The sequence below is a fragment of the Cydia splendana genome, chromosome 8, assembly GCF_910591565.1.
Source record: "Cydia splendana chromosome 8, ilCydSple1.2, whole genome shotgun sequence".
Classification (NCBI taxonomy): domain Eukaryota; kingdom Metazoa; phylum Arthropoda; class Insecta; order Lepidoptera; family Tortricidae; genus Cydia; species Cydia splendana.
In genome coordinates, this window is record NC_085967.1 from 15,360,310 (window position 1) to 15,386,200 (window position 25,891).

The 25,891-nt window shown below is 41.0% G+C and overlaps 2 protein-coding genes across 3 annotated transcripts; both read left to right on the plus strand.

The window, feature by feature from the left end:
• Positions 1–943: 943 nt before the first annotated feature.
• On the plus strand, positions 944–24,483 carry LOC134793254 (uncharacterized). Of its 2 annotated transcripts, XM_063764817.1 has the most exons (4): positions 944–1,542; positions 2,463–2,661; positions 24,140–24,276; positions 24,416–24,483. In XM_063764817.1, exons 1-4 carry the CDS (start codon positions 1,179–1,181, stop codon positions 24,466–24,468), a joined length of 753 nt encoding a protein of 250 aa, XP_063620887.1. In that variant the 5' UTR covers positions 944–1,178; the 3' UTR covers positions 24,469–24,483. The 2 variants fall into 2 exon arrangements, with proteins under 2 accessions (XP_063620887.1, XP_063620888.1); XM_063764818.1 differs by lacking the exon at positions 24,416–24,483 and having other exon boundaries at positions 945–1,542; positions 24,140–24,349.
• On the plus strand, positions 10,815–14,056 carry LOC134793053 (uncharacterized). Its single transcript, XM_063764576.1, has 2 exons — positions 10,815–10,853; positions 10,931–14,056. Exons 1-2 carry the CDS (start codon positions 10,851–10,853, stop codon positions 14,054–14,056), a joined length of 3,129 nt encoding a protein of 1,042 aa, XP_063620646.1. The 5' UTR covers positions 10,815–10,850.
• Positions 24,484–25,891: the final 1,408 nt, after the last annotated feature.

A 25,891-nucleotide genomic window follows, 5' to 3' on the forward strand; every position in this document is an offset into this window, starting at 1 on the left:
TTATTCACACGACAGCGGTGGCGCTTTTTATCAAGCGTTGTTGGATTTTCGAGTTTAAGCCTTGGTCGTTAAATCGAATTTAGAGTGCGGACAGATTCAAGCGCTTTTTTAACGCGCGTTGAAAAAGATCTCGTGCTAATGGAAGCTTATGTACTTAAGGAAACTTAAGTACCTAATGAGTTTAATGACAGTCTGGAAAACCAATTTGTTTGGAAAATATGCGCCAAATCTGAAAGATGTAGACGCGTAAGTTTAGTGATTTTGAATACCTCGTCTTTTTCTTCTGAGAATTTCGCCAGAGGGCCTTCCGCAAATCGGTAGGAGGTACCTATTTGATTTTCGGTGTTCGCGTCCGGTAGGCCCTCTGCTCTGCGTCGACGAGTACCTACCTCATACATAGTATCTTCTTAGTAGTTTGTGTCTTCTTAGTATTTTGTGCCCATAACACTGCTCATAACATATTTACATTATATACCTATTTCATAAATAAGATGTTTACCTACAATTACCTACATAATACCTATTACAATAACTACCTACTAAACTATGAGGAGCACTCACGCTTCAACGTTTTGCTGTACATCCAACCTAATTAAACAATAGGTTATTATGGCAGTAGAGCAGAAACCGAAAACACTACAACTATGTACTTATTGTACATACTTGCACTACAATGAAAGTTACTAATTAAACACTAAGTAACTTTTACTGACAAAAACTCTTGATATCCAAGCGATTAAAACATAAGTTGTTCCTACTTAATTATTAGTTAACATAAGTCGTGCGCCTATTCAACGCCAACAAGCAACAATTACCTATATGAAGAAGATTGTATAATTATTCTGATAAATAGGTGCTATTTGCACAGTTTACAAAAACTGCTTTCAAAGTTCGCGTGTGAATCCACAGTTTACAAATATTAGCAACATCTAGTAATCTAGTGGAACGCGCGCGGTCCTCACGTCTCGCATTCAAAGTCCGAAGACAGGTGCCGGCGCGCGTACACGGCCATAATTTCCCCGCCTGTTGCATCGTTCGCTTGTCGAATGACTATTCCGTGTCAAGCATAACAATCACTCGCACATAATAAAACATACCATATTCGGATGGGACGTGCTGTGCGGTAATGTTTGTCCCCAAACTTGGATTCAGTGAGCTCTAGTGACAGTTCGGTGACGATGCCGGGACACGCCGGGAGCCCGTATTGGGCCGCTGTGGACTTTGATAGCGAGGGTGAGGAGCAACAGGACTCTCCAAACCACCGTGTGTACTTGGACCCTTGGGATAACGAAGCTTACGGGATCATTCAGGATACGGACGCAAGTCAGGGGGAGAATTTGCATTCGTTTGCTGGCGAGCCAGTCAGTGCTAGTTTTTACTACGTTCCGACTAAAAACTATGACTCTGAGGAAGAAGCGCCGGCGCCCCCGCCGCCGAGGAGGAACGTGACGCCACCAGAGATTATTCCATGCGAATATGCTGTGTACGGGAGGAAGATGTCGAGAGTAATACCAGAAATGATATACAATGAGAGACCGATGCGTAAGTATACGCTCAGTTACCTACCTAGTTAGTCAATAAAACTAAGGAGACTGTATCTGTTTTGTTTCTAGTTAAGCCACATTCGAGGAACGTAATGTTACCTAATTGATAACACCTGGGTAATTATGGCCAGGTGTTTTAGTCTCTTTGTGCTTCACTATAGGTTACTTACCGACTAAAATGAAATGTTTATGACACAGCATATCAGCTGTAGTATGGCAAAAAATTCTCCCAAATCTATAAAAAATCATGTTGCAAATAAAGTTTAAAGAAATAAAACCTACATATTAATAGGTAAAAAAAATGATCAGTTCAGGTAGAGATTTACCTAGCTAGGTATCGTCGGCTAAAGTCGCAAACCTCGTAACATCTTAAGGAGTTGGAAGGTTTGTAACTTTAGAATTTATTGACTAAAGTACCTACATAGCAGATTCCTTATGGAGTGGGTAGCAGTGGCGGAGCGTCCATAGAACTCGATTCCCATCGGCTTGTCTGATATTCAGGCGCCGCCACTGGTAGGTAGGTAATGTGGTTTACAACTTTCGACGCCGAACCATTCATAAATCGAATTTGAATAAAAATGACAAAAATGTATACGGGTTGTAAATATGTAGATACCTATTCAGAAATGTAAAATAACTATTTTGATATACCTATGTCGGCACGTCCATCTTTGGCTCACTCCTTACTCAGTATCTCATTAATATATGTGTACCAAACACCCCGTCCCGTAGTTTTGGAGAAATTTGCCTGTGACCGAAGGACATGCAGACCGAGACAAGTGATCCTACAAAGGTCATGTTTTTTCCTTTTGCCGCATGGAATGGAACTTTCAATATGTCCACGCAATTGAAACGCAAGGAAACCCCTCCGCAACTGACCATTAATTAAATTTTAATCAGAGGATATTCTCAATCCAGGAGACCGCAGAAGATCCATGTACATCGAAGAGCCCGTATACGCGCCTCACCCGATGATCTACGAGCCCCTTTACGGCCATGTGCTGCCCCCGCCCCCCGGCTACCTGCCCCCGCCGCCGCGCTCCAGGATGTCGCTGCCGCACCAACCCGAATACATGATGGCGAACCTCGGTTACGGGAAACATAGGAGACATTCCAGGTTACTCTTTGTGCTATTAGGCTTGTCTTTTCTATTCCTGAAATTTAAGGACATTGGGTGAGCAAATCGACCAATGACCATAATTTGATACCGGGACCAACTAATAAGTGTCATATATCCTGAACTTGTGGTTGCCCAATTGACTCCATCCTCCCTATGAGAGCCTGGTACTATTGTTGTACTCTAAACAACTATTTACTAGGTATTTTTTTCTTGAAGCATAACAAAATCGCTTAAGGCACTTCTAACAATACGTTAAATCAGGAACGTTCTTCCTGGACCCGGTAGATTTCCATTTCTAATTTTAGGCTTAAGGCGTATCCAGATTAGTCAATTTTTCGCCAATCTGATTCAATTGCCCGACCGAATCAGGAGGTGCGGATGCAAATACCAATTTGGCTCGCCGAATTCAACCGCCGATAATGACCGATATTACCGATAAAATGAGGTGCGGACGCAAGAATACCAATTTATGAGGCCAGTATTTTCGTTCTGGGGCATTTTTTCAATTTAGAGGGCTCTAATATCACCATCAATCTTAAATTGGAGATTGACGCCAAAGTAATTTCTGATCAAATCGACTGATTTGATCAGTCCCGTCTGGATACCACTTTATGCCAGTTATGACATATCTACACGGGCAGTAATTCAAGATGAAGGTATTGTCTGTAACGATTAAGTAAACCCCAAATTCTTGTGAAGACTTTTTTGTTCGTGACTCAGCTTATGGAACACGATGACCTATTACCTACTACTTTCTTGTCATAATATTTGATTTTCTTGTCTTAGGCACTTGTCCCACCGCCGACGATGAGCGATAAGGGAGTAGAACGATAAACTAGAAACGAGTGGGCGAGCGGCGAGAAGCGAGTGTTAGCTCCAATAGTTTTGTCGCTCGGCTATAGGCGAGTGTTCGAGTGCGACGGGCTATTACTCGCGTCACTCGCTCGGGCGGTGCAGCGTAGCCGAACACGCAGACTGATTGGTCTCGCAGCTTGAGTTCTAACTACGAAGCGAGCACCGCCGAGCGAGTACCTACCGCTGAGCTAGTTTTATTATCGCGGCGACAAACTAGTAGAGCGAGTGTTCTCGCCGGCAGTGTGAACAGCCAGCGATGAACTATTAATATATGTGTCTCTTTTACTAACACAGGATCCAAATCTTTTGTTCGTTTCTTGGGCGAGAAAATCGCCGATAGTTAATCGCTTACTCGCTCTTGGTGGGACAAGTGCCTTACATAGGTGCTTTTTCTTTGTTCCTATTAGTATGTAGTTCCTTTGTTTCTTAGTAATGATGTAAATTGAATGGACAGCAAACAAACACTGTTTAGAAACAAACAATGTCTCAATAGTGCAAAAACATAGGTATGACACTTATCATTATCATTTAGAGCAAGTCCTAATTCATTTATACTGTTCAATACCATAACAGTGGTCAGTTAGCACCTACACTTAGTTTAGAAAGGAAATGTATGAGGATGATCTAAAGTCAAGTTAAGTGTGTGTTTTAGGAGTTTTATGTAGGAGGGATTTAGGGTAATTCAAAATACCTAGATTGTTAGTGTAGTTAGAGCGTTTTCCCGTCAAGATATATGCGGCATAATACTTATGACGTCGGTTGTAGCACCTAAAACTGCAAAAAGCACCAAAAATAAGTCAATAACCATGCTCAAACACCATTTCATAGCGTTAACCGCATATAAGCACAGCGGCGTTCCGCACGCTGATCACAAATGCCTGCGCCAGATCGTGCATTCTTTTAATGCGCGAGCACAGGCGATATTAATTCTTTGGAGAACCAGACTAAGGTGACCTCGAGTTCTTTAACAACTAAGCATAATCAAACAATACTTATACTGGTTTTCCCGAGCAATACTCGACAGTTCTCGAAGTTATATTAAAAACTCGGAGCACCACAAAACGCAGACGTTTCACGCTAATGAGACGATTAATAGAAACGCTCACGGGAACCATCTGCGGATTTCTAACACTCGACAGCTAACGCTACCGGACATTATGATGGGTTGTGTTGTTTTTGCGTTGCAGCGAAAGTTGATGCAAGTATCGTTGCGTAGGTATTGAGTGCGTATATTGCGTCCGTTCGCATAAGAGGTCGATAGTTCCTGGTTATTGGAGGTGGAAGCTGTTACCAAGTTTGTTTATCTTCAAGTAAAGGTAAGGCCACACCGATGCACTTTTATAGTCATGATAATCGAAAATTTAAGACGAAAGATGAAGCTGAAATCTGATTGATTTGGACTTTAAAAGTTTCACAGTTAAAAACAGGTGCAGCTTAAATAGATGCCAGTAATTATGTTTTTCAGAGTAAAAAATAGTTATTTGTACAACAAGAGATCAAAGTTTGATATTTCTGCGAGTGCTTATTTTGAGTCCCGTGCAAGCGAAAGATTCTATAATAGATTCACGAGCGTAGCGAGTGAATCTAATTTAGAATCTTGAGCGTAGTAAGGGACTCAAAAGCGCACGAGATGTAAATAACTTTGATCTCGTGTAGTACACAAAATTTTTCACACCTTAGCAGTGAGAACATTGTCGCGCCAAGCGCGATGTAAGTTGGTAAGTGGTATCAACCAGGACTACTTTGTCATGTGGCAACACTGCCACACTGACAGCTGACAGTTCCGATGGCGGGAAAAGCACGATGGCGCCATTAGAGAAGAAATGAAGGTACGTGCAGGAAGCGTAGGACGGCGCTGGGTGTACTGAGTCGGTGCATGGTGCGCCTCCACGCGGTAACGGGAGCCTGCCCCGGTGAGTGTTTACACACATATTTATGCTTGTATAATCGACATCCTAGCTACATGGGAGTGGAACAAGGGGTTAACCAACGGTCCTTGGTTAACGTAGTTTCACTAAGACATAGTCCAATCTCGATATTGGACTGGGAAGCCCGGGCGGGGCTTTCCGGAGTGTGTATCGGAAGCACACAGGCAATAACGCATGTAGTACGGTCGGTTATGAGTTGGAGTATAAGGGCCGGATCTAGGGGGCAGGCATATGGAGGATCCCGAGGGGGCACCGCCCCCTCGTCCAGGTGGTGTGTAGGACACCAGGGTACTAGATGGTAGTACCTAGTCTGGAGGCGAACCGATCGTACAGGACGGGAGAGTCACTCTGGATAAGGCCAGTAGACTGCACTCTCATATTGATACGAAACATGCGATGCCAACTCGGAAGTAAATGTACTTGTACATGTAACAGTGTGGTCGTAGGTGACCCCCTTCTCCTACTCTCGTGTAGCCTGGTGTTATGTGTACTCATCATATGATATTTTGTCGCCCAAGCGAATCTATACCCGATTGGATTCAGGCAAGTGTATTATACTTAGATGGGTATAGATGGCACGACAAAAATGGTGGAGATGCTGGGATTTCTGATGATGGGAAGCCAGATTAGGTTTGGCTATTCCATCTGTAGATCCCTCTCGAAGGGCCTTGAAGCCGAGGTTGTCAAATTAAGTTTTGAATTGGTTGAGCTCAAGGTACCGGTTGACGTATTTTCTTTTGAAAATATGTACGTAATTAATCATTATTTCTTTCACAGCATTCAACGGAGTTTATTAAAGAAATAAAAACTGGATGTTGTTTTAATTCTAAAGTACTAAGTTAACCTTTTTTCATTTTAGAGGTAAAAGGGTGCACCCTAGGCTAGATTAAGTATAACGAAATATTACATAATTGTTATAATTATACATTCGTTCTTGTATAATGTGTAATAATTAGTTTTAAGAATTTAGTCATAAGGTATTTTTGCGTTATGTTGGCCATCATACCTTTTATATGATTGTAACAGAATGGTTTTTTCTTATCTATGTCCTTAAGGGTACGTTCGGATTTCAACTTTTTATTTTCAGTAATATATGATCGAGCGTGGTAAAGAATGTCAGATGAAGGGCATTTTATAATTACTTTTCATTAATTCAATTACTTATGATAATGTATATTTCTTATTCGCGTTTAAATAGATTTACTATTTGGTAAATTTACCGATAAGTCAAAAAATCTTCCGGACGTGAATGAGAATTGGAACGCACCACTGCGCGCTGGCAACTCTTGCAAGACCCAACAAGTTAAGAAAAAAAACAACGAGGAAAAAAAACGGAATATTCGCGGTATTCAAAGTTACTTGAACGAGTGGCGTCTTGAAGTTTCTTGTTTAAGTGTATCATTTTGTGTGTTCCTGGATATATCACAGTGTTGTGAGGATTGCGATCTCAGTTCTGGTAAAGGGATCATTACCAAAGCGAGTTGCAGCAAAATTGCAGGTACGGATAAGTTGTAATGTACTTGGTTGAGTAGCCATGACGCTGCCAGGTTCCCGGCGACAAAGTTTATCTTCGAATTATCAGCAAATATGTTATATTCTTTTGTAAAATGTGGTAATTGAGGTATTCTGTATACATTACAGCTGCACAAAGAAGTAGGGAATGTACCTGGCCAGTTTGAGACGAGTTTTGTGATACGTACGCTACGCGTATTCAATTCCACCGTCCGGAGCGAAAAAAGAAAGAAAACTATTGTACGGCAGCACGGTTTTCAGGCTGTCATCATGGCAAGTTTGTACACCCGGGTTCAGCTGCGCCATGATAAATTACAAAAGGTGACTGCGGAATCTCAAGCTCTCTGGGAGCAGTTGCAAGCGGAAGGAGCTGTCAGTGAAGAGGAGTTCACGGCAATCCGCTTAAAATTGAAGCAATGCTTGGGGAGTTTTGAGAAGGAGTTATTCCAATACTTAAACGCGGTACCAGATGCGGATGTTATTGAATTAACTCAGAATCAATTAGTGGCTGAAGATCTGTTGACGGAGTTGGAAGTTGCGTGGCAGATCTCCAAAAGACAGAAGGAAACCGTGAAGAAATCCAAACTGCCCGAACTAAGCCTTCCCTCCTTTTCGGGGGACAAATTGAAATGGTGCGAATTTTGGGACCGGTTTGCAGCTAATGTACACCATAGAGAGTTACAGGAATCTGAGAAACTAATGTACCTCCTGAGCTGCCTAAAGGGTTCAGCACTTGAAACGGTTTCGGGAATAGCGGCGACCAATGCAAACTACTCCGTTGCAGTGGAAACTTTGAAGCGAAGATATGGGTCAACTAACACTCTGATTGACGCACATTATACGGCCCTCAACAACCTCCAAAAGGCAGACTATACTAGTGCCAGCTGTCGGAGTGTCCTAGACAGTGTTGAACGGAATATCAGGGTGTTAGAGAAGCTCGGGGAACCAGTTGGAGGCAACCATTTAAGGGCATTAGTACTGTCAAAATTCCCGGAACAGGTTATACGTGAGCACCACCTCATCGGTGAAGGTACTGACTTGATGGCCATCAGAAACAGTCTAGATAGAATTATAACGGCAATGGAAAAGTCAACACCAAGTACAGAGTACATTGCCGTGCCTGGCAGTAGCACAACTGAGGCGTTGCAAGTCCGCACAGAGGTGAGGCCTCAGACAGGCCGGAAGAGGAAACTTGCTGGAAATGCTGGAGCACCACCTTCAAAGCGAGCTAAGACCCTAATAGCATTTTCTTGTAGGGATTTTGTTGGGCCTTTGTTTACGTATTAGTTGGGCAACCGTTATATTTGGCCGTACGATTTGCTGGAGGGCCCTCGACAAAGGCCCTCCCGAAGATTCCCAACAGAGGGCCATAAGAGTAATTTTTTCGTTGGGCCTATTTAAATAAATCATACAATTATTCAACGGTGGTGGTTTTGGTTGGGCCGTGGTTGGGCCTATACACATTTGTTTGATGGTTGGTTAATTGTTACATTTGGCCGTACGATTTGCTGGAGGGCCCTCGACAAAGGCCCTCCCGAAGATTCCCAACAGAGGGCCATTAGAGTAATTTTTTCGTTGGGCCTATTTAAATAAATCATACAATTATTCAACGGTGGTGGTTTTGGTTGGGCCGTGGTTGGGCCTATACACATTTGTTTGATGGTTGGTTAATTGTTACATTTGGCCGTATGGCTTGCTGTAGGGCCAACTGCAAAAAAATAAAAAAGGGCAATTTTTTCGTTGTGCTTCTGTTTGCAAATTCAACAATTACCCAACGGCAAGTCAGGTAGGTCGGTAGGTAGTCGTGCACCAGGTTGAAGGCCCAACACAGCTTGTCCCACAAAGGGCCAACATAGTAACTTTAACGTTGGGCCTTGTGTAAGATTCTTACAATACTACCGTAGGTAAATAGTTGTGTAATTTATAGTGTGCCTACAGTCTAATTATGTAATGGGCTTTTGTTTACGAGTCCTACAGTTACCCTACGTTAAGTAAGTGGTTGTGTAATACGACGTTGGGCCTTTGCTGATAAATATTACAATTACACTACGGTAGGCATTGGTTGTATCCACATGAAGGCCCTAGGCTAGGCAGCAGTTGTTGTTAATCTTCTCTGTATCGTTCCAATTTTAGTATATGTACTGCCGAAGCAAGTACACTTACTATACACTCTAATTTGTATATATACTAACCGCACTTCGAAACTTCGTAAGCGAGATTAATGTTTTTTGAGATTTAAATTGAGAAAATGTTGGTAAAATACAATTTTTTAAATTTATGTATAAATTTTATAGTTATAGCTATTAGATTTATAAGTTACTTTTAAAAAATATTATGATTATATCCGGAATAATCGAGAAAATAACTATAACTTCGATGTTTGGAGACAGTAACGCCATCTAGTGACGCCACAAGCAAACTCAACTGGTATTGTTGGGCATCAGTACCACAGCCAATGTTGGTTAATGCGATATTTGTGCTCACTGGGCCAACGAATGTTATCGTTGTTTAGCCACCGGTACCAAAATACACAAAGGCCCATTGTTAGGCGTCAGTGCCACAGCCAATGTTGGTAAATACGATATTTGTCATCATTGGGCCATCGGATGATATCTTTGACTAGCCAACGTTACCAAAATACACAAAGGCCCATTGTTGGGCATCCGTGCCACATACAATGTTGGTAAATGCGGTATTCGTCACCATTGGGCCAACGAAAGTTATCGTTGTTTAGCGAATGGTAGCAAAATACACAAGGGCCCATTGTTGGGCTTCAATGCTACAGCCAATGTTGGTAAATGCGATATTTGTCGTCATTGGGCCATCGTATGATATAGTTGATTAGCCAACGTTACCAAAATAAACAAAGGCCCATTGTTGGGCATCCGTGCCACAGTCAATGTTGGTAAATGCGATATTTGTCATCATTGGGCCATCGGATGATATCGTTGATTAGCCAACGTTACCAAAATACACAAAGGCCTATTCTTGGGCATCAATGCTACAGTCAATGTTGGTAAATGCGATATTTGTCGTCATTGGGCCATCGGATGATATCGTTGATTAGCCAACGTTACCAAAATAAACAAAGGCCCATTGTTGGGCATCAGTGCCACAGCCAATGTTGGTAAATGCGATTTTTGTCATCATTGGGCCATCGGATGATATCGTTGATTAGCCAACGTTACCAAAATACACAAAGGCCCATTGTTGGGCATCAATGCTACAGCCAATGTTGGTAAATGCGATATTTGTCGTCATTGGGCCATCGGATGATATCGTCGATTAGCCAACGTTACCAAAATAAACAAAGGCCCATTGTTGGGTATCAGTGCCACAGCCAATGTTGGTAAATGCGATATTTGTCATCATTGGGCCATCGGATGATATCCTTGACTAGCCAACGTTACCAAAATACACAAAGGCCCATTGTTGGGCATCCGTGCCACAGCCAATGTTGGTAAATGCGATATATGTCATCATTGGGCCAACGAATATTATCGTTGTTTAGCCAACGGTACCAAAATACACAAAGGCCCATTGTTGGGCATCTGTGCCACAGCGAATGTTGGTAAATGCGATGGTGGGCCAATACAAAATTAATGTTGGCTACGGAACAAACCTCATCCCAACGTTTTCCCTACCGTTGGCACCGTGGGCCCCAACGAAAATGCTACTAGGGGAGAGCATGCTTGTTCTGCAACCTGAAAGGACATGCTAGCAGGGACTGTCGCAAGTACAGTACAGTCGAAGCTCGACAGAAGCAAGTAATGGGAAGGTGTCTACACTGCCTCCGACGCAATCATGTGACATCATCTTGCAAGCGCAAGATTGCTTGTTTCCGCTGTAAAGGGGACCATCTACTCATATTCTGTCCCAATCCGGCCTCAGATGGTGAGCAACGTGACATTTTAGAGAAATTCTCTTTAAAATCCTTGTGTGCTACTTCTAACAAACATACCCTTTTACAGACCGCAGTGGCAACTCTTCAAAACCCTCTAACTAAGAAAAGCAACAAAGGCAGAATCTTCATAGACTGCGGTAGTCAGCGGAGTTACATTACTCTGGCAGCTGCAAAAAAGTTAGGCCTGCCTACCCTTCAGGAAGACCTTCTACTAATTTTTACCTTCGGAGCTTCTGAACCTATGGAGACATCGACCCCCTCAACAACGGTTGACATCCAGACAAAACGTGATGTTACCAGGCAGTTTACTGTGAACGTCGTACCAAGAATTACAGACAGGGTTCCGGTGACATCCTTCAAGTATCCTGGAGTCGACATTGTTGCTGATGATGATACAGTTGGAGAGGTTGTTGATGTGCTCATTGGGAATGACTACTTTGGCGCTATCCTCACAGGAAGAAAGATCCAGGTGTCCGAAGACTTTTGGTTATTGGATACGGATTTTGGATGGGTGCCTTCAGGGAAGCTTGCTCCTGAAGAAAGAAGCGGAGTACTCTCAGTGGTCACATACTGTCAATGTCATACTCCTAGCTGCCCATATTTCAGCGAGCCAGATCTGCCTTTAAGAAACATAGATGTAAGGTTCTTATGGTCATTAGAGAACCTAGGGATTACGGACTCTCCAAAAGCTACGAGACAAGAAGAAGCAGTTCGTCACTTCAATGAGACAGTGCAACATCAGGAAGGCCGGTACTTAGTGAAATGGCCCTGGATTGAGTACCCACCAGATTTGCCATCAAATTTTGGGTTGGCCTTAGGTCGACTGAAGAGTAACCTGAAAAGACTAGACTTGCAGTTGATTAAGGAATATGACTTGATCTTGAAGGAACAACTTGACCTCGGAATTATAGAAGTCGTTACTAGAGGGTCAGACTTGAACGGGGACCACCCAATTCACTACCTCGCCCACCATATGGTGAAACAAGATGGCGGCGGCAAGGGGAGGATAGTATACGACGCTAGTGCCAAAAGTACTGGACAGAAAAGCCTCAATGAGTGCCTTTACAGCGGACCTTCTATGTTAGAAGACCTAACGGCGTTACTTTTGAAGTTCCGCACGAAGAGGTATGGCATACTGGCTGATGTAGAAAAGGCGTTCCTACAAGTAGCACTTCAAGAGGATGATCGCGATGTCACAAGATTCCTCTGGTTAAAGGACACAACCAAGGAAGCGACGGAGGATAACCTGCTATATCTGAGGTTCTGCAGAGTACCATTCGGAGTTGTCGCGAGTCCATTCTTACTGACAGCAACGATCCGACATTACATAAGCCAGTCAAACAAGGCCTTGCTGAAACAAGTCGCTGACAAATGCTATGTGGATAACCTAGTGACTGGAGCCGATGGCCTGCAGGAGGCTAAGCAGATCTATGAGCAAACCAGAACAGTGTTTGAACAGCTGTCTATGAATATGAGGGACTGGATCTCAAACAACCAGAGCTTTATGGACATGATACCAGAATGTCATAGGTCAGTCAAACATGGACAGGTCAAAGTGCTTGGACTTATGTGGAATGTCGAAGAAGATACGCTGAAACTGAATTTGACTGAGAACCACTTCAGCACAAATCCTCCTATTGACACAAAAAGAAAAGTTCTTCGGGCTCTAGCACGTGTGTATGACCCATGTGGTTTTGTATGCCCATTAATGTTGTCAATGAAGCTGATCTTCCAGAATATCTGTGAAAAGAAATGTAAATGGGATACAGAACTACCTACGGAGATGACACAGTCTGTGAAGAAAGTCATGGAAAGTCTGAAATCCATAGTGGACACAGAGGTGCCTAGGTATATCGGGACAGATATCTCAAGGAGTGATCTTAAATATCACTTACACTGCTTCACAGATGCCTCCAAAGACGCATATGCTGCCGTTATCTACCTTAAAGTGATTGAAGATGGACAAGGAAAATCAGTCTCGCTTTTGATGGCAAAATCACACGTGTCACAGACCAAAGACAAGGATGAATTAAAAATTCCCAAATTAGAATTACTAGGATTTCTGATTGGAAGCAGACTCCTGAAATATGTAAGGAACAACCTTGATCTTGACATTGAGAAAGAATATTTGTGGTCAGATAGTTTGGTTGTACTTAGTTGGATGAGGTCAAACAAACTGCTTCCACCCTTTGTTGCCAACAGGGTAAACGAAATCAAGCGTGACCATCCTAACACAGAGATGTTCTACGTCCACACAAAAGCAAATCCTGCTGATATTGCTACGCGTCCCGAGCTGTTTGGAGAGAAAAGGCAACTTTGGTTTAACGGACCGCAGTTTCTTGCCAAGGAAGAATCATGCTGGCCCCAAAATAGACTCTATGAGGCACATCAGAACCTTCTTTCTGTTGGGGAGGTCCTGGGTGACGACCCAGGTGAGCCGACACAGGTAGTACCCATTGGTGATGACGCTGACCAGAGTGAGGACCTAGAGCAAGGAAGTCCCAGTGATCCCGTTGAACTAATGGATACCCAGGATTTGAGCATGCCTACAGAGAGTGGTGAATATCCTACTGATGGAAACATGGAACTTGACAATCCTGAAAATCATAGCGAAGGAGACATCCAGCAGCAGACCATTGTTGCCAAAATAGTGTCCGAGATAAAATATCTACAAAGAAAGCACTTCCAAGAAGAACTAGATGGTAAAAGGACTCATTTAGCACGAAACCTAGATCTCTTTGTTGATGTGGACGGCCTTCTTAGGTGCCGTGGGCGTATGGCGAACACCACCTGGAGCTATGACATGAAGTATCCGATACTATTGCCAAAGAATTCAGAGTTCACTGACAGAATCATAAAGGAGACTCATGAGAGTAACTACCACGTTGGTGCTCCACATACATTGAGTATCATCAGGGAACGGTATTGGATACCCCAAGGGAAAGCCCAGGTGATGGTGTTAAAGCGATGTACCCAGTGTGTCAAACACGGCGGCGGTCCGTATCGTTTACCAGCCACACCGGCGCTGCCTCCAGAACGAGTAAATTACAACAGACCCTTTACTTACACTGGTGTTGATTATCTAGGACCGTTATTTGTCAGTACCCAGACTGGTAAAGAGAAACGTTGGGTAGCCTTATTCACTTGTTTGACAGTAAGAGCATCTCGAGATCGTGAAGGACCTCTCGGCTGAAGAATGTCTCCTAGCATTGCGACGGTTTATAGCTGGTAGAAACAAACCACAACGGATGTACTCAGATAATGCGACTTGTTTTAAGTTGGTCGCTGCAATGGTACAACAGCCATACTGCGTTAAGAATGACATACAGTGGAAATTCATATGTCAACTAGCACCGTGGCATGGAGGGTTTTACGAGCGGCTTGTGGCCTTGGTGAAGCATTGTCTTAAAAGAACCCTAGAAAAACACCTTCTCAATGATACCAGGTTACTGACGGTGATAAAGGAAGTGGAAACAGTGCTGAATTCAAGACCACTGACCAGTGTCGGTACAGATGTGGAACATGTTCTCTGCCCGGCAGATTTCTTAAGCCTAGGACAATGTTTGACTATGAGACCATCTGCTGCTGATATTCCGACTTGTAACACTGTTACAAAGAGTGACCTGTTTGAGAGCTGGAAGAGAGGATACAATATTCTAGCAGAATTTAAGAGAATGTTCGTCATGCAGTATCTTGCTAGTCTGAGAGAGAGGTACAACAACTCACCCAAGCAGCCTAGAGTTAAATCTCATCGATCACCACAAGTAGGCGACGTTGTACAGGTTAAATCGGATCTCAAGAACAGAAACCTCTGGAAAGTGGGGAAGATCCACGAGCTGATCAAGGGAAGTGATGGTGAATGTAGAGTAGCGAGGGTCAAGGTTGACGATTCTACTTTAACACGTTCCATTGGCCATCTCTACCCTCTGGAGGTAGATGACGAGACGCCTGAGGTAGAACCTGTAGCGGGAGGTTCGGCTGAGATTGGAGAGGACAGCAGGGAGTTGGGAGTTCCAAACAGAGTGAATGATCATCACGTACCTGTGCTCGTTGAACAACCGGAGGTCGACGCGGATGATCTGGCAGAGTGTGACATGACCAGTCACAATGAAGTCCCACCACCAGAGGAACAGCCAGAGGAAAGAGGCGTTGGCAGAAGCAAGCGGATCGCAGCCATTCGTGCCAGGGATAAAATCCTGGAGTGGACGCGACACCTGCTCGCCCTGCTGCATTAACCTTCATTGTTGTCCGGAGTGTCGCGCCAAGCGCGATGTAAGTTGGTAAGTGGTATCAACCAGGACTACTTTGTCATGTGGCAACACTGCCACACTGACAGCTGACAGTTCCGATGGCGGGAAAAGCACGATGGCGCCATTAGAGAAGAAATGAAGGTACGTGCAGGAAGCGTAGGACGGCGCTGGGTGTACTGAGTCGGTGCATGGTGCGCCTCCACGCGGTAACGGGAGCCTGCCCCGGTGAGTGTTTACACACATATTTATGCTTGTATAATCGACATCCTAGCTACATGGGAGTGGAACAAGGGGTTAACCAACGGTCCTTGGTTAACGTAGTTTCACTAAGACATAGTCCAATCTCGATATTGGACTGGGAAGCCCGGGCGGGGCTTTCCGGAGTGTGTATCGGAAGCACACAGGCAATAACGCATGTAGTACGGTCGGTTATGAGTTGGAGTATAAGGGCCGGATCTAGGGGGCAGGCATATGGAGGATCCCGAGGGGGCACCGCCCCCTCGTCCAGGTGGTGTGTAGGACACCAGGGTACTAGATGGTAGTACCTAGTCTGGAGGCGAACCGATCGTACAGGACGGGAGAGTCACTCTGGATAAGGCCAGTAGACTGCACTCTCATATTGATACGAAACATGCGATGCCAACTCGGAAGTAAATGTACTTGTACATGTAACAGTGTGGTCGTAGGTGACCCCCTTCTCCTACTCTCGTGTAGCCTGGTGTTATGTGTACTCATCATATGATATTTTGTCGCCCAAGCGAATCTATACCCGATTGGATTCAGGCAAGTGTATTATACTTAGATGGGTATAGATGGCACGACAAACATACCTATTAAACAACTTGAAAAATGTAATCCTTCTTCGTTTCTTAATACCTATGCACTCATGTTTTCTTAAGATATACAAACAATTAAGTTTAATTACCGCAATCTAACACAAAAACAAAACGTAATAATAAATTTCAGTAAAATAATATGGAAATAAAGAAACATCAACTGACACTTCAACCAACAACTTTTTTTTGTAAAAAAAGAACTTTGTAAGATACGGTCCGAATTGCGGATACGTACTATTTGTCAACTATAGTAGAAATTCTTAAAAGTAAAATAATTAATTTTGCGTGATAATCTGTGTATTTTTTGAGTTCATTATTTTATTTGTACAATAAAATACCTAAAATATAGTATTTTTATCAAATCTTAAACTTTATATTAATTAAATAATTATTTAGAATTCATACTCGTACGGAGCTCGTACGTGGTTTGGAACGATGCGTTCTGAAGTTTTTCGGGGGTCTATTATAAACAGTCAATATACCGTTGAATGTCGTTTGAACTTTTTTTCGTCTGTTTCTTTTTGCTAACAGTGTGAAAGGGACAGAGATAATAGAACCCAAGTATTTCGAACTTGTATTAGACCCCGCATGTTGAAATGACATTTGACTATAAAGGTCACTTGAATGTCATTTTGTCTCACTCAGTGAGCAAAATCGCATTTTGCTCACTATTTTTAAGAAGCAAAGTACCCTTGTTCGAGCTGCTGAGGTGAAAAAATTGTTATCACCTAATCACATATTATAACGAATGTACCTTACCTATGTTGTAGGTACCAAATTTTGCTAATTACGTTTCTATTAGCATCATGAGTCTTAAGCTGGGGTATAGCATTTACGCCTGCTCTAGAAATGCATTTGAATAATATCCAGTGCCATCGTAAACCTTAAAATAAATTCAACTACTTAAATAGACATTTACCTACTGTGAGTTCCCATTCTCATCGCCAAAGCGCGTGACGACTTCCACGGAAAGCATTAACGACAAAAACGCACGTTGCTCGGTGCACCATGTAGCATGTAGGTATTGTAAGTTCCTAACAGGGTTGTCAACTAAAGATAACAACGTCCACCACCTACAACCATTAAGCTAATGGTTATGGAATCCGGCTGGCTATCTGAAAAAGGTTAAAATGAACTAACATTTTAGAAAAATAATTAAGAGAATTGAGTATTAAGGATGACACGCTAGACCGGGCCGTGCCAAGGCCGAGGCGTCCGACATGTCATTTTCTGACGGCTGATCGGTGATCACGTGGTGCTTTCCATAGAAAACGAAGCGCTGGAAGCTCCTACCCGACCCCGGCCCGGTCTAGCGTGAGTCATATCCTTAAACTGAATCGTTTTAAATATTGTCTGCCGTGCTTTACTTTTAGTTTTCAAGTATTATCTTTTTACTTAATAAGTAGGTATGCGACTTTAATCTTTTAAATTCAATAAAAACTCTCATTCATGCAGGCATTATTACACAGGAAAAAACAATGCCTTTCGATAATCTCCAGATTCTAAAACAGTAATTGCAATAATGATTTAATTCCCCCCATGTTGATGCTCCTACAAATTACAGCCCTACGGTCTATTATCATTATAACGACGCCTCACTGTGAACCTCGGGCTCGTGTGAATGCGCGCCGCTTTTTGCTTCCTACAAATGAAAGTTGCACCTGTGTGAATCTGGCTCGTTTCTTATTTGGAGAGAAACTGCCGACATTGACCTCCCCGTGACCACTGCGTTGCGTCATATGACATCGTAATTTGCGATATGTTTGCTTATTGTGTTTGGATAATCTGGTTGAAGGGACTGAGCTTTAAAATTGTTTGGAGTGAAAATTTGCTTCAAAAAGATTTTGCATTAAAGTATTGGTCCCAAATCCTTGAGGCGCATTTTGATTGCAGTAACATGTTATGGTACCAAATAAAGGAAAAGGTTCAGGTCGTGTCATACCAGAAGGTTAAGGACCGGACGAGTTGGAGATTGCTCCACCGACAAGAGCACAGTTCTTAAATATAAAGAAGAAAGAAGAACATGTTATGGTATTGATCTGGATTAGTTATGTATATGATCTGTCAGTATAACTTCATGGTCAGTATCAAAAGTGACATTTTCTTGAACCAGAACCGCTTCCGAAACAATTAGAAAGGCCTACTCCTAATCATTAAATAGAAAAACATCAGTTTTTTTTATTTATTCCGAAATTTCGTACTGACTGATACTTAAAGAATAATTTACAATAACGACTAAAATAATTTTTAGTCGCTCTCAGTGTTAGATAATCTCAATTATTGTAATAATAGCAACGTTCAGAAATGTGGAATGACAGAAATGGGCAATACATAATCTATTACAACAACGACTCTTTCCTACTTCGTAAGCGAAAGTGTTGTGGGAAACATTAAAATGGTGATAGTCGATTTATTTTATATTATTGGTATCAATTCCAAGTATGCGGCTAACTTGGTTTAACTTATTCATTTAATATTAGCAAGCCATTTGCCTCCGATTACTAAGAAGCATCAATGCAGTCTCAGAAAAACTTGCATGACAATGTGTTCGTTTTCTTGTGATCTCCATTGAGTAGTAATCATGGAATGTGAATGGAAGACACTTTCTCCGATGGTTGCTAATTAATTCTTAACTATAGATACTTACACGGTTAGACTAATCAATAAATTATGGTATTAAATGTACCTAATGAGCGAAGTGGTAGCCTGTCTTGGTAGACGTTCAGGATGATTAATTATAAGTATTTATTGTATCATTAAATTCATTAAACTTATGTAATAGTAGCAAATTAATTGAAGAAGAGGCTTTTTTCCGGTTATTGCTACTTAAGGAAAAAACAGAACATGGTTTTATACCTAGAGTCTTCGCTCTTCAAATGTTTGCATTCATCAAACATAGGTACTGGTAAAGATATCGCCGAGCGCTGGAGCAGTTCCTTGGGTGTCCAGTGCAAAGAGAATATAATCACTAGTCACTAGTACTACTACTCGCTAAGATCGGACATGCCACAAGCATGTGCAATGTGCATTGTGCATCCGTGGGACATATGACACAGATTTAGATCAATAAAAATTTCCTTGGCTTTGACGATGGGGCAGCCCTAACCAGCCTAGAACCCCACGTTCACGTTTATAAAAACCAACGTGTATTGCTGTATATTTTTATGTTTGCCTTATATTTACTGTGGTTTGTCGTTAAACGTAAATCGTATACCTACGTATTTAAATACCTAATGGTTAATTATAAATGGTCCAGTATACATGTAGCTAAGTAAGGTACCTACTTAGCTAACTCTAGTTAATTATGATTATTTATGATCTTAGATGGTCTTAATGCGACTATGTGATCTATGAAGTAACCCGTTCAAGATATTAATTGTCATTTTACTAGAAGTGCACCGGAAATAATGTAGCATAAGAGCAATTACCTGGCACACCCACTTTCTAGTCACGGATTACGTGAACCAGCATTGTTGAGGTAAATTCGGATAGCGAGAAAGCCACTCATACCGACATTGCCGACCATGCTCATTTAATAATTGTCTCAAAAACGGCGCGTCAGATGGCCGCATGTTTCCTTGAAAGCACGCTAGGTACGGAATTATAAATGGCATCCATATGGGTTTAAAGTAACTGGAGTTTGCTGCCCCTCTGATTATAATACTTCAGATACCTTAATAGTACCCCGTTTACAGAACAGTTAAGGTAGTAAGTGCCCAGTTTTAGTTTCAATTTAATATACTTTAACTTCAAAGTCGACAGATTGGTAAGGTTATGAGTTGGTACAGGTTTGATTATTAAAACAGTCATAATTCGAAGGTTTGACTTTATTAGATCACTCCGGTCTCCCCGGCGAGCCTAAAGTCCATGTACTTACCTATTTAATCCTAGAAATAAATAAGGCTACAAATATAATGACCACCAAAAAATACTTTGGTACCCTAAATAAAAAAATCATGCTTACCAAAAAAAAATACTGAACACCAAAAAAATAAGGCCTAAAAATACAAAAGTACCACCATTTAAATTACGACTGCACTTCAAATTATATTCAAATACCAAATATATTGAATGATCACCAAAAATCATTAATGATCACCAAATCTTGAAGACCAAATTAATGCGATATTTTCACCTAAATAAACCACCATGATTACCAAATGTATACATATTACCAAATAAAGTAAACTGATGCCAAAATTACTAGCCCCTCCCGCTCAACCCCCCGTAGCTCGCACCGCATACCTACCTAACCTAATCTACTTTTCTAGTAGCATTTCGTTATGCTACTAGAAAAGCAAGTTAAACTGCTATCAGTTAAGTGGGTTAGGCACTGCGACCCTTACAGAAACGAAATGGTACTAGAAAAGTAGGTTAGGTTAAGTTTCAACTGCTACCCATACAGATACGAAACGCTACTAGAAAAGTGGGTTAGGTTAGGTTTGAACTGCGACCCTTACAGAAAAGAAATGCTACTAGAAAAGTGGGTTAGGTTAGGTTTGAACTGCGACCCATACAGAAACGAAATGCTACTAGAAAAGTGGGTTAGGTTAGGTTTGAACTGCGACCCTTGGAGAAAAGAAATGCTACTAGAAAAGTGGGTTAGGTTAGGTTTGAACTGCGACCCTTACAGAAGCAAAATGCTACTAGAAAAGTGGGTTAGGTTAGGTTAGAACTGCGACTGTTACAGAAATAAAATGCTACTAGAAAAAGGTGACGAAGTGGATTAATTAATTTAATAGGATAACGATATATTAAATATTTGCACATTTTTAATTAAAATGTGGTTACAATTTTTGTGATCATTTACTATTTTTGCGTTAACAATGATTATTTTGGAGTCATTTGCTTTAGTAGGATAGCAAGATTTAAAAATTTGGTTATCATTTTACATTATAATAGAGTTTTAATTTTGGTGGTCATTTACTATTCTTGGGTTTACAATGATTATTTTGGTGTCATTTTCTTTAATAGGATAGCAAGATGTAAAAATTTGGTTATCATTTCACATTAAAATGGGGTTTGAAATTTGGTAATCATTGACTATTTTTGGGTTAATAATGATTAGTTTGGTGTCATTTCCTTTAAAAGGATCGTGAAATGTAATAAAATTGGTAATCATTTCACATTAAAATGGTGTTATAATTTTGGTGATCATTCATGATTTTAGGGTGGTAAAATAGATTTTTTTGGTATTAAATTTTACTAAATCTGGTGATCAGTTAAATAGCAGCCAATAAATAATGCTCCAAAGACAATTTGGCAACTACTAGATATCCTGCCTGCATTTACCGGAATATATTATTTCAGCCAGGGGGCCGATTTTTGAATTTCGATCGTTCGATTTCGTTACTCGAAAATCGGTGGAAAACGGCGAAATCCTAATTTTTGAAATACGAACGATCGAAATTTGAAATCTATTGGTATTGACCACTCTATTTCAATTCTATTAGTAGAATTTAAATGCCTAGTAGTGGAGATATTATTTAACGAAATACACGAAATCGAGCGGTCGCAATTAAAAAATCGGCCCCCTGGCCTATATTTTTAACCAACTTCAATTTCATAGAAGGAGGAGGTTCTGTATTCGGTTGTGGCTATTTTTTTTTTTTTTCTATGTACGTTCACCGATTACTCCGACATCCGTAGTCCGATTTGAGTAATTCTTTTTTTATTTGAAAGGAGCTACCCCCGAGTTGGTCTCATTTTAATTTGGTTCTGTTCTGATGATGGGATCCATGAGGAATTGAGGGAACTCCTCAATTTTTAAAGGCACATGCATGGTGTTTTGGGCGTTTTCTTAAGCAACTCGAGCATTTTCTCCCGAAAACCACCAATTTGATGAAGTAGACCTGATGATGATGATTATTTAGATGATAATGATGATGATTTCTTTAAATGTAAGTATGTTCAGCGATTACTCCGGCACCTGTGATCCGATTTGAGTAATTCTTTTTTTGTTTGGAAGAAGTTACCTCCAAGGTGTTTCCGTATTATTTTTGGTTCTGGTCTGATGATGGAATCCATGAGGAATTGAGGGAGCTCCTCAATTATTAAAGGCACGTGTTAAGTGATTTCGGGGTTTTCTAAGGTAACTCGAGCATTTGCTTCCGAATACCACCAATTTGATGTACTGCAACTGTAGCCTTACCACGAGTTTGACATTGACATATTCGCTAACGTCTTATGCATCTTTTTTCTAATCGCTCCCCCATTGCTGAGGATCGTGACTCCACTTGCGCTTTATAAATTGCCTCCAACTGTTTCGGTCTGTGGCTTGATGGAGGGCGGTGGTAACAGGTAGCTCCAGCTGTTCGGAGATCTTATGCATCTAAAATGTAACTTTTTATGCATCGCTCGCTCACACTAAGGTTAGTACGAGCGAGATGCATAGGAAGTAAGTTACACACATGCTAGCGAATATATCAATGTCAAACTCGTGGTAAGCTGGTAAGGCTACTGATCCGGGGTTAGGGTTAGGAGTTAAGGGGTCAGGGATTAAGGGGTCGGGGAATGGCGGTTGAAGGGTTGCTGGTTCAGGATCGAGGGGTTCCTGGATCAGGGGTTGATGTGCTGTGAGGTTGAGTGATCGGGGGGCTGAGGGATTGGGTCAGTGGCGGGGCGGGCGGATGGATTTCGTTGACAGGAATTATAATTTCCCAGACGGACTCGAGAAAATTCCTGATTACATATTTATTAAAGTAATAGGTACACGAATTTAGTGTTAAACATGATCTTGTTTTTTATTCATGCGTCGCGCTCTTAACAATGCGTTAAAACTAAAAATGGTAAAATAAAAACTTTTTACAAAAAAAAAATAAACCGACTTCAAAAAGGATGTAATAAAATATTATCCTTTTTGATGTCTATGCGTTACCAACTGATAAGTTTGAAGTCGGTGCCAAGCCAAGTAGTAACAATACCAGTCAAAAATAATCAGCTTTATGGCTATAAATCCTATTAGAACTGTACTTTGTCAAGAAGGTGAAATTTGTCAAGAAGGTAAATTCCTTGAATTGTTTTATATTTTGAAATGTAGTCCTCTGGATAAGGGAAATAACTCAGTCCCAATCCCACACTTGCGTGATATAGACTGTTCGAGCATTAGTAAGAAATGCTCTTTAAAAAATACGACGGCAAAAAAATGCATTTATATTTACACTAATGTGCCGACAAACATGGTACGGACTGCGCCAAGAAGGTTTGATCGTGTGTTCTGAGGTGTGTTTTTAGGTCAGTCGACGTCAAAGATATGTTTACACTTTTGCACCTTACTCCTTTGTAATAAGGCGAAAAGTGTAAACGTATTTTTAACGTCGACTGTACCTACAGAAAGTACGTTCATTGTCGTCGTGTAAGGCAATCCAACGTAGGTAAATCCTTATCGAATCGCACCAAAGTCATGGTATGCTTCAAAATCTGGCTTGGCACCGACTTCAAACATATCAGTTGGTAACGCATAGACATCAAAAAGGATAATATTTTATTTCATCCTTTTTGAAGTCGGTTTATTTTTTTTTGTAAAAAGTTTTTTTCTTATAAGTAAGACACAATATTTTTATTTAAACTAACACCATATGTTACATAGGTATCTATATGGCGAAATACCTACTAGCTTGGTCCTTGTACAGTAGGTACATATGACGAGAACATAACATATATACATACCTACTCGTACTTGAACGATCTCACAGCCTATGACTTTGCACTTCTAGTAATATCGTTTGCAAATTGGTGTGAATACTCGCACGTACGGTAGGAAGTTCGTCGGTTATCTAACCGCCATGATCTATTGACATGGATGATAGATCGTAATCGTTGCTGAAGACGGTACGGTTACGTATTAATTGAACGGCCTAGTTGCGCGATATTGGACTATTTGTAATAGGTGTGACTGGTGTGAGTGTTTTATTATTACCGCAATATTATTATAAACTTCCTAAGAGAGACCACACACTAGGGTCTGTTACCTACGTTTCCCACGTTTCTATAATTCACTTTCGGTAGGTACTAAAGTTTTTACTGCCACCTGAAAGATTTAAGTATGTACCTACATACTTAAGACGTATATATCACACAGTTAGAGCGTGCAAAATATTTCCAGCGCCGTTAGTTACCGCAGTGGTATTTTCGTTATGCTAAAAACATTATCTTTGTAATACATAATAACATTATTATTATGTTTTTAAGGTTAACGGACGCCTACGAGCACTTCGCCAACGAGAGGCTGTCTCCAGAATACGAAGACTGGGCCCGTCCCTTCCCCAAAACTGCGCCTGACAACTTCCATCTCTCTCGCTACGGACATCTGCAGATCGACTACTCTTGTAGTTGGAACTCGCTCGACAGACTCATCAGGAACCAGTAAATAAGCAAGGCCTTCCAACGAATGGTTGACTAAATACTAGGACAGGCTCACCTCCCCGACACGGCATCCTGTCATCTGGACTTCGACTATTCTTGTAGTAAGCTCGAACTCGCTCGACAGGCTCATCACCTCATCAGGAACCAGTAAATAATATTTAAGCAATGGGTTGTCAACTAATAAGTTAGGCCTGCCAAAGAACGGTTGAACCTAAATACTAGGAAAGCCGCACCTCCCCGACCCGACACGGCACCTGTCAGCTGGACAACGATTAATTAGTAGCTGGAACTTGTTCGACAGACCTGTATGAAAACAGTAAACGTAGGCTTTTAGTAACACTGTCTTCAGAATTCGAGTACCTACTCTTAGTCTAGCGCAGGGGACGGCAAACTTTTAAGAAAAAGAGCTAATTGTAGCTAAAATTTCAGAAATTCTAGAGTCTAATATGCATGTATAGGTAGTCAATTGTTTTTGGAAACTAGAAGAGCCGTAAGTGTACTTTTAAGTACATACTCGAAGGAGCTGCGTCAGACTCGTGAGCTACAGTTTAGAGTGTACTATATGTATATAGCTATATAGGTACCAATTTATCTAACCTATGTAAATATTGGGTTCTCATTGTTTACACAAAGTTCCTTTTATTCAATTGATGAATGGTACTATTTTTATGTTCCCTAGTTTTTTTTTAATCATTGGTTTATTTACACAAAGTGCCTTTTATTCAATTGATGATGGTACTATTTTTATGTTCCCTAGTTTTTTTTTTAAATAAATCGTTTATTTTAAGTTTCCAAAAACCTATTGGAAAAAATACCTAACTAGTTGTACTACGAGTATAGGTATATATGTATAAAGCACTATTGTTAAGAAAAAGAGTTGCTAAAAACGATACGGCCAAAGATAATAAACATTATACTAAATATAATTATATTTGTCTTTTTTTTTTGCAAACCTAACATGACCAAACATGAGACATGATTTACGAAAAGAAAACTCATAGAATGTGCCTACTTACATCTGTTTCACTGTTACAAACATTATAGTTATCTCGTCTCGATTACGCTGCACTTTACTTTCCTTCAGACTTTATTGAACAGAATTGCCATTTATTATGTCGCTGTGGTTAGCTTTCGATACTTCATTAGATTGAGCTAAGATAATCATCGGCTGAACGACTTAGCTTTCACCATTTGTCTTGATGTTGTACATTTATTTCTCTAGTTAATATCCTTGATGAAACTTTACACGAAGTAAATAAGCCAATTTGTATTGTATTAGGTTGGCTTACAATAAAGTGACTAAGTACTTATAGGGGGTTGTGAATGTTGTGATCTCTCTACGGAAAATTGTATTTAGGGCCTACGAAAATGTTGAGCACAATCTAGCAAAGTTCAAAATGTAGTTAGACATGTAGTTCGGCCACGTGGTGTCCAACGGCAAATCTATCCGAATTAATTAATGGATACATTGTGCTATTAGGTAATTTTTAATTATTAGTTTTAACTCATTCATATTTAGTGCGGAACACAATTGCTGGTTGTATGTGTGCTGTGTCCAGTGGCCTCAGCGATGTAAAA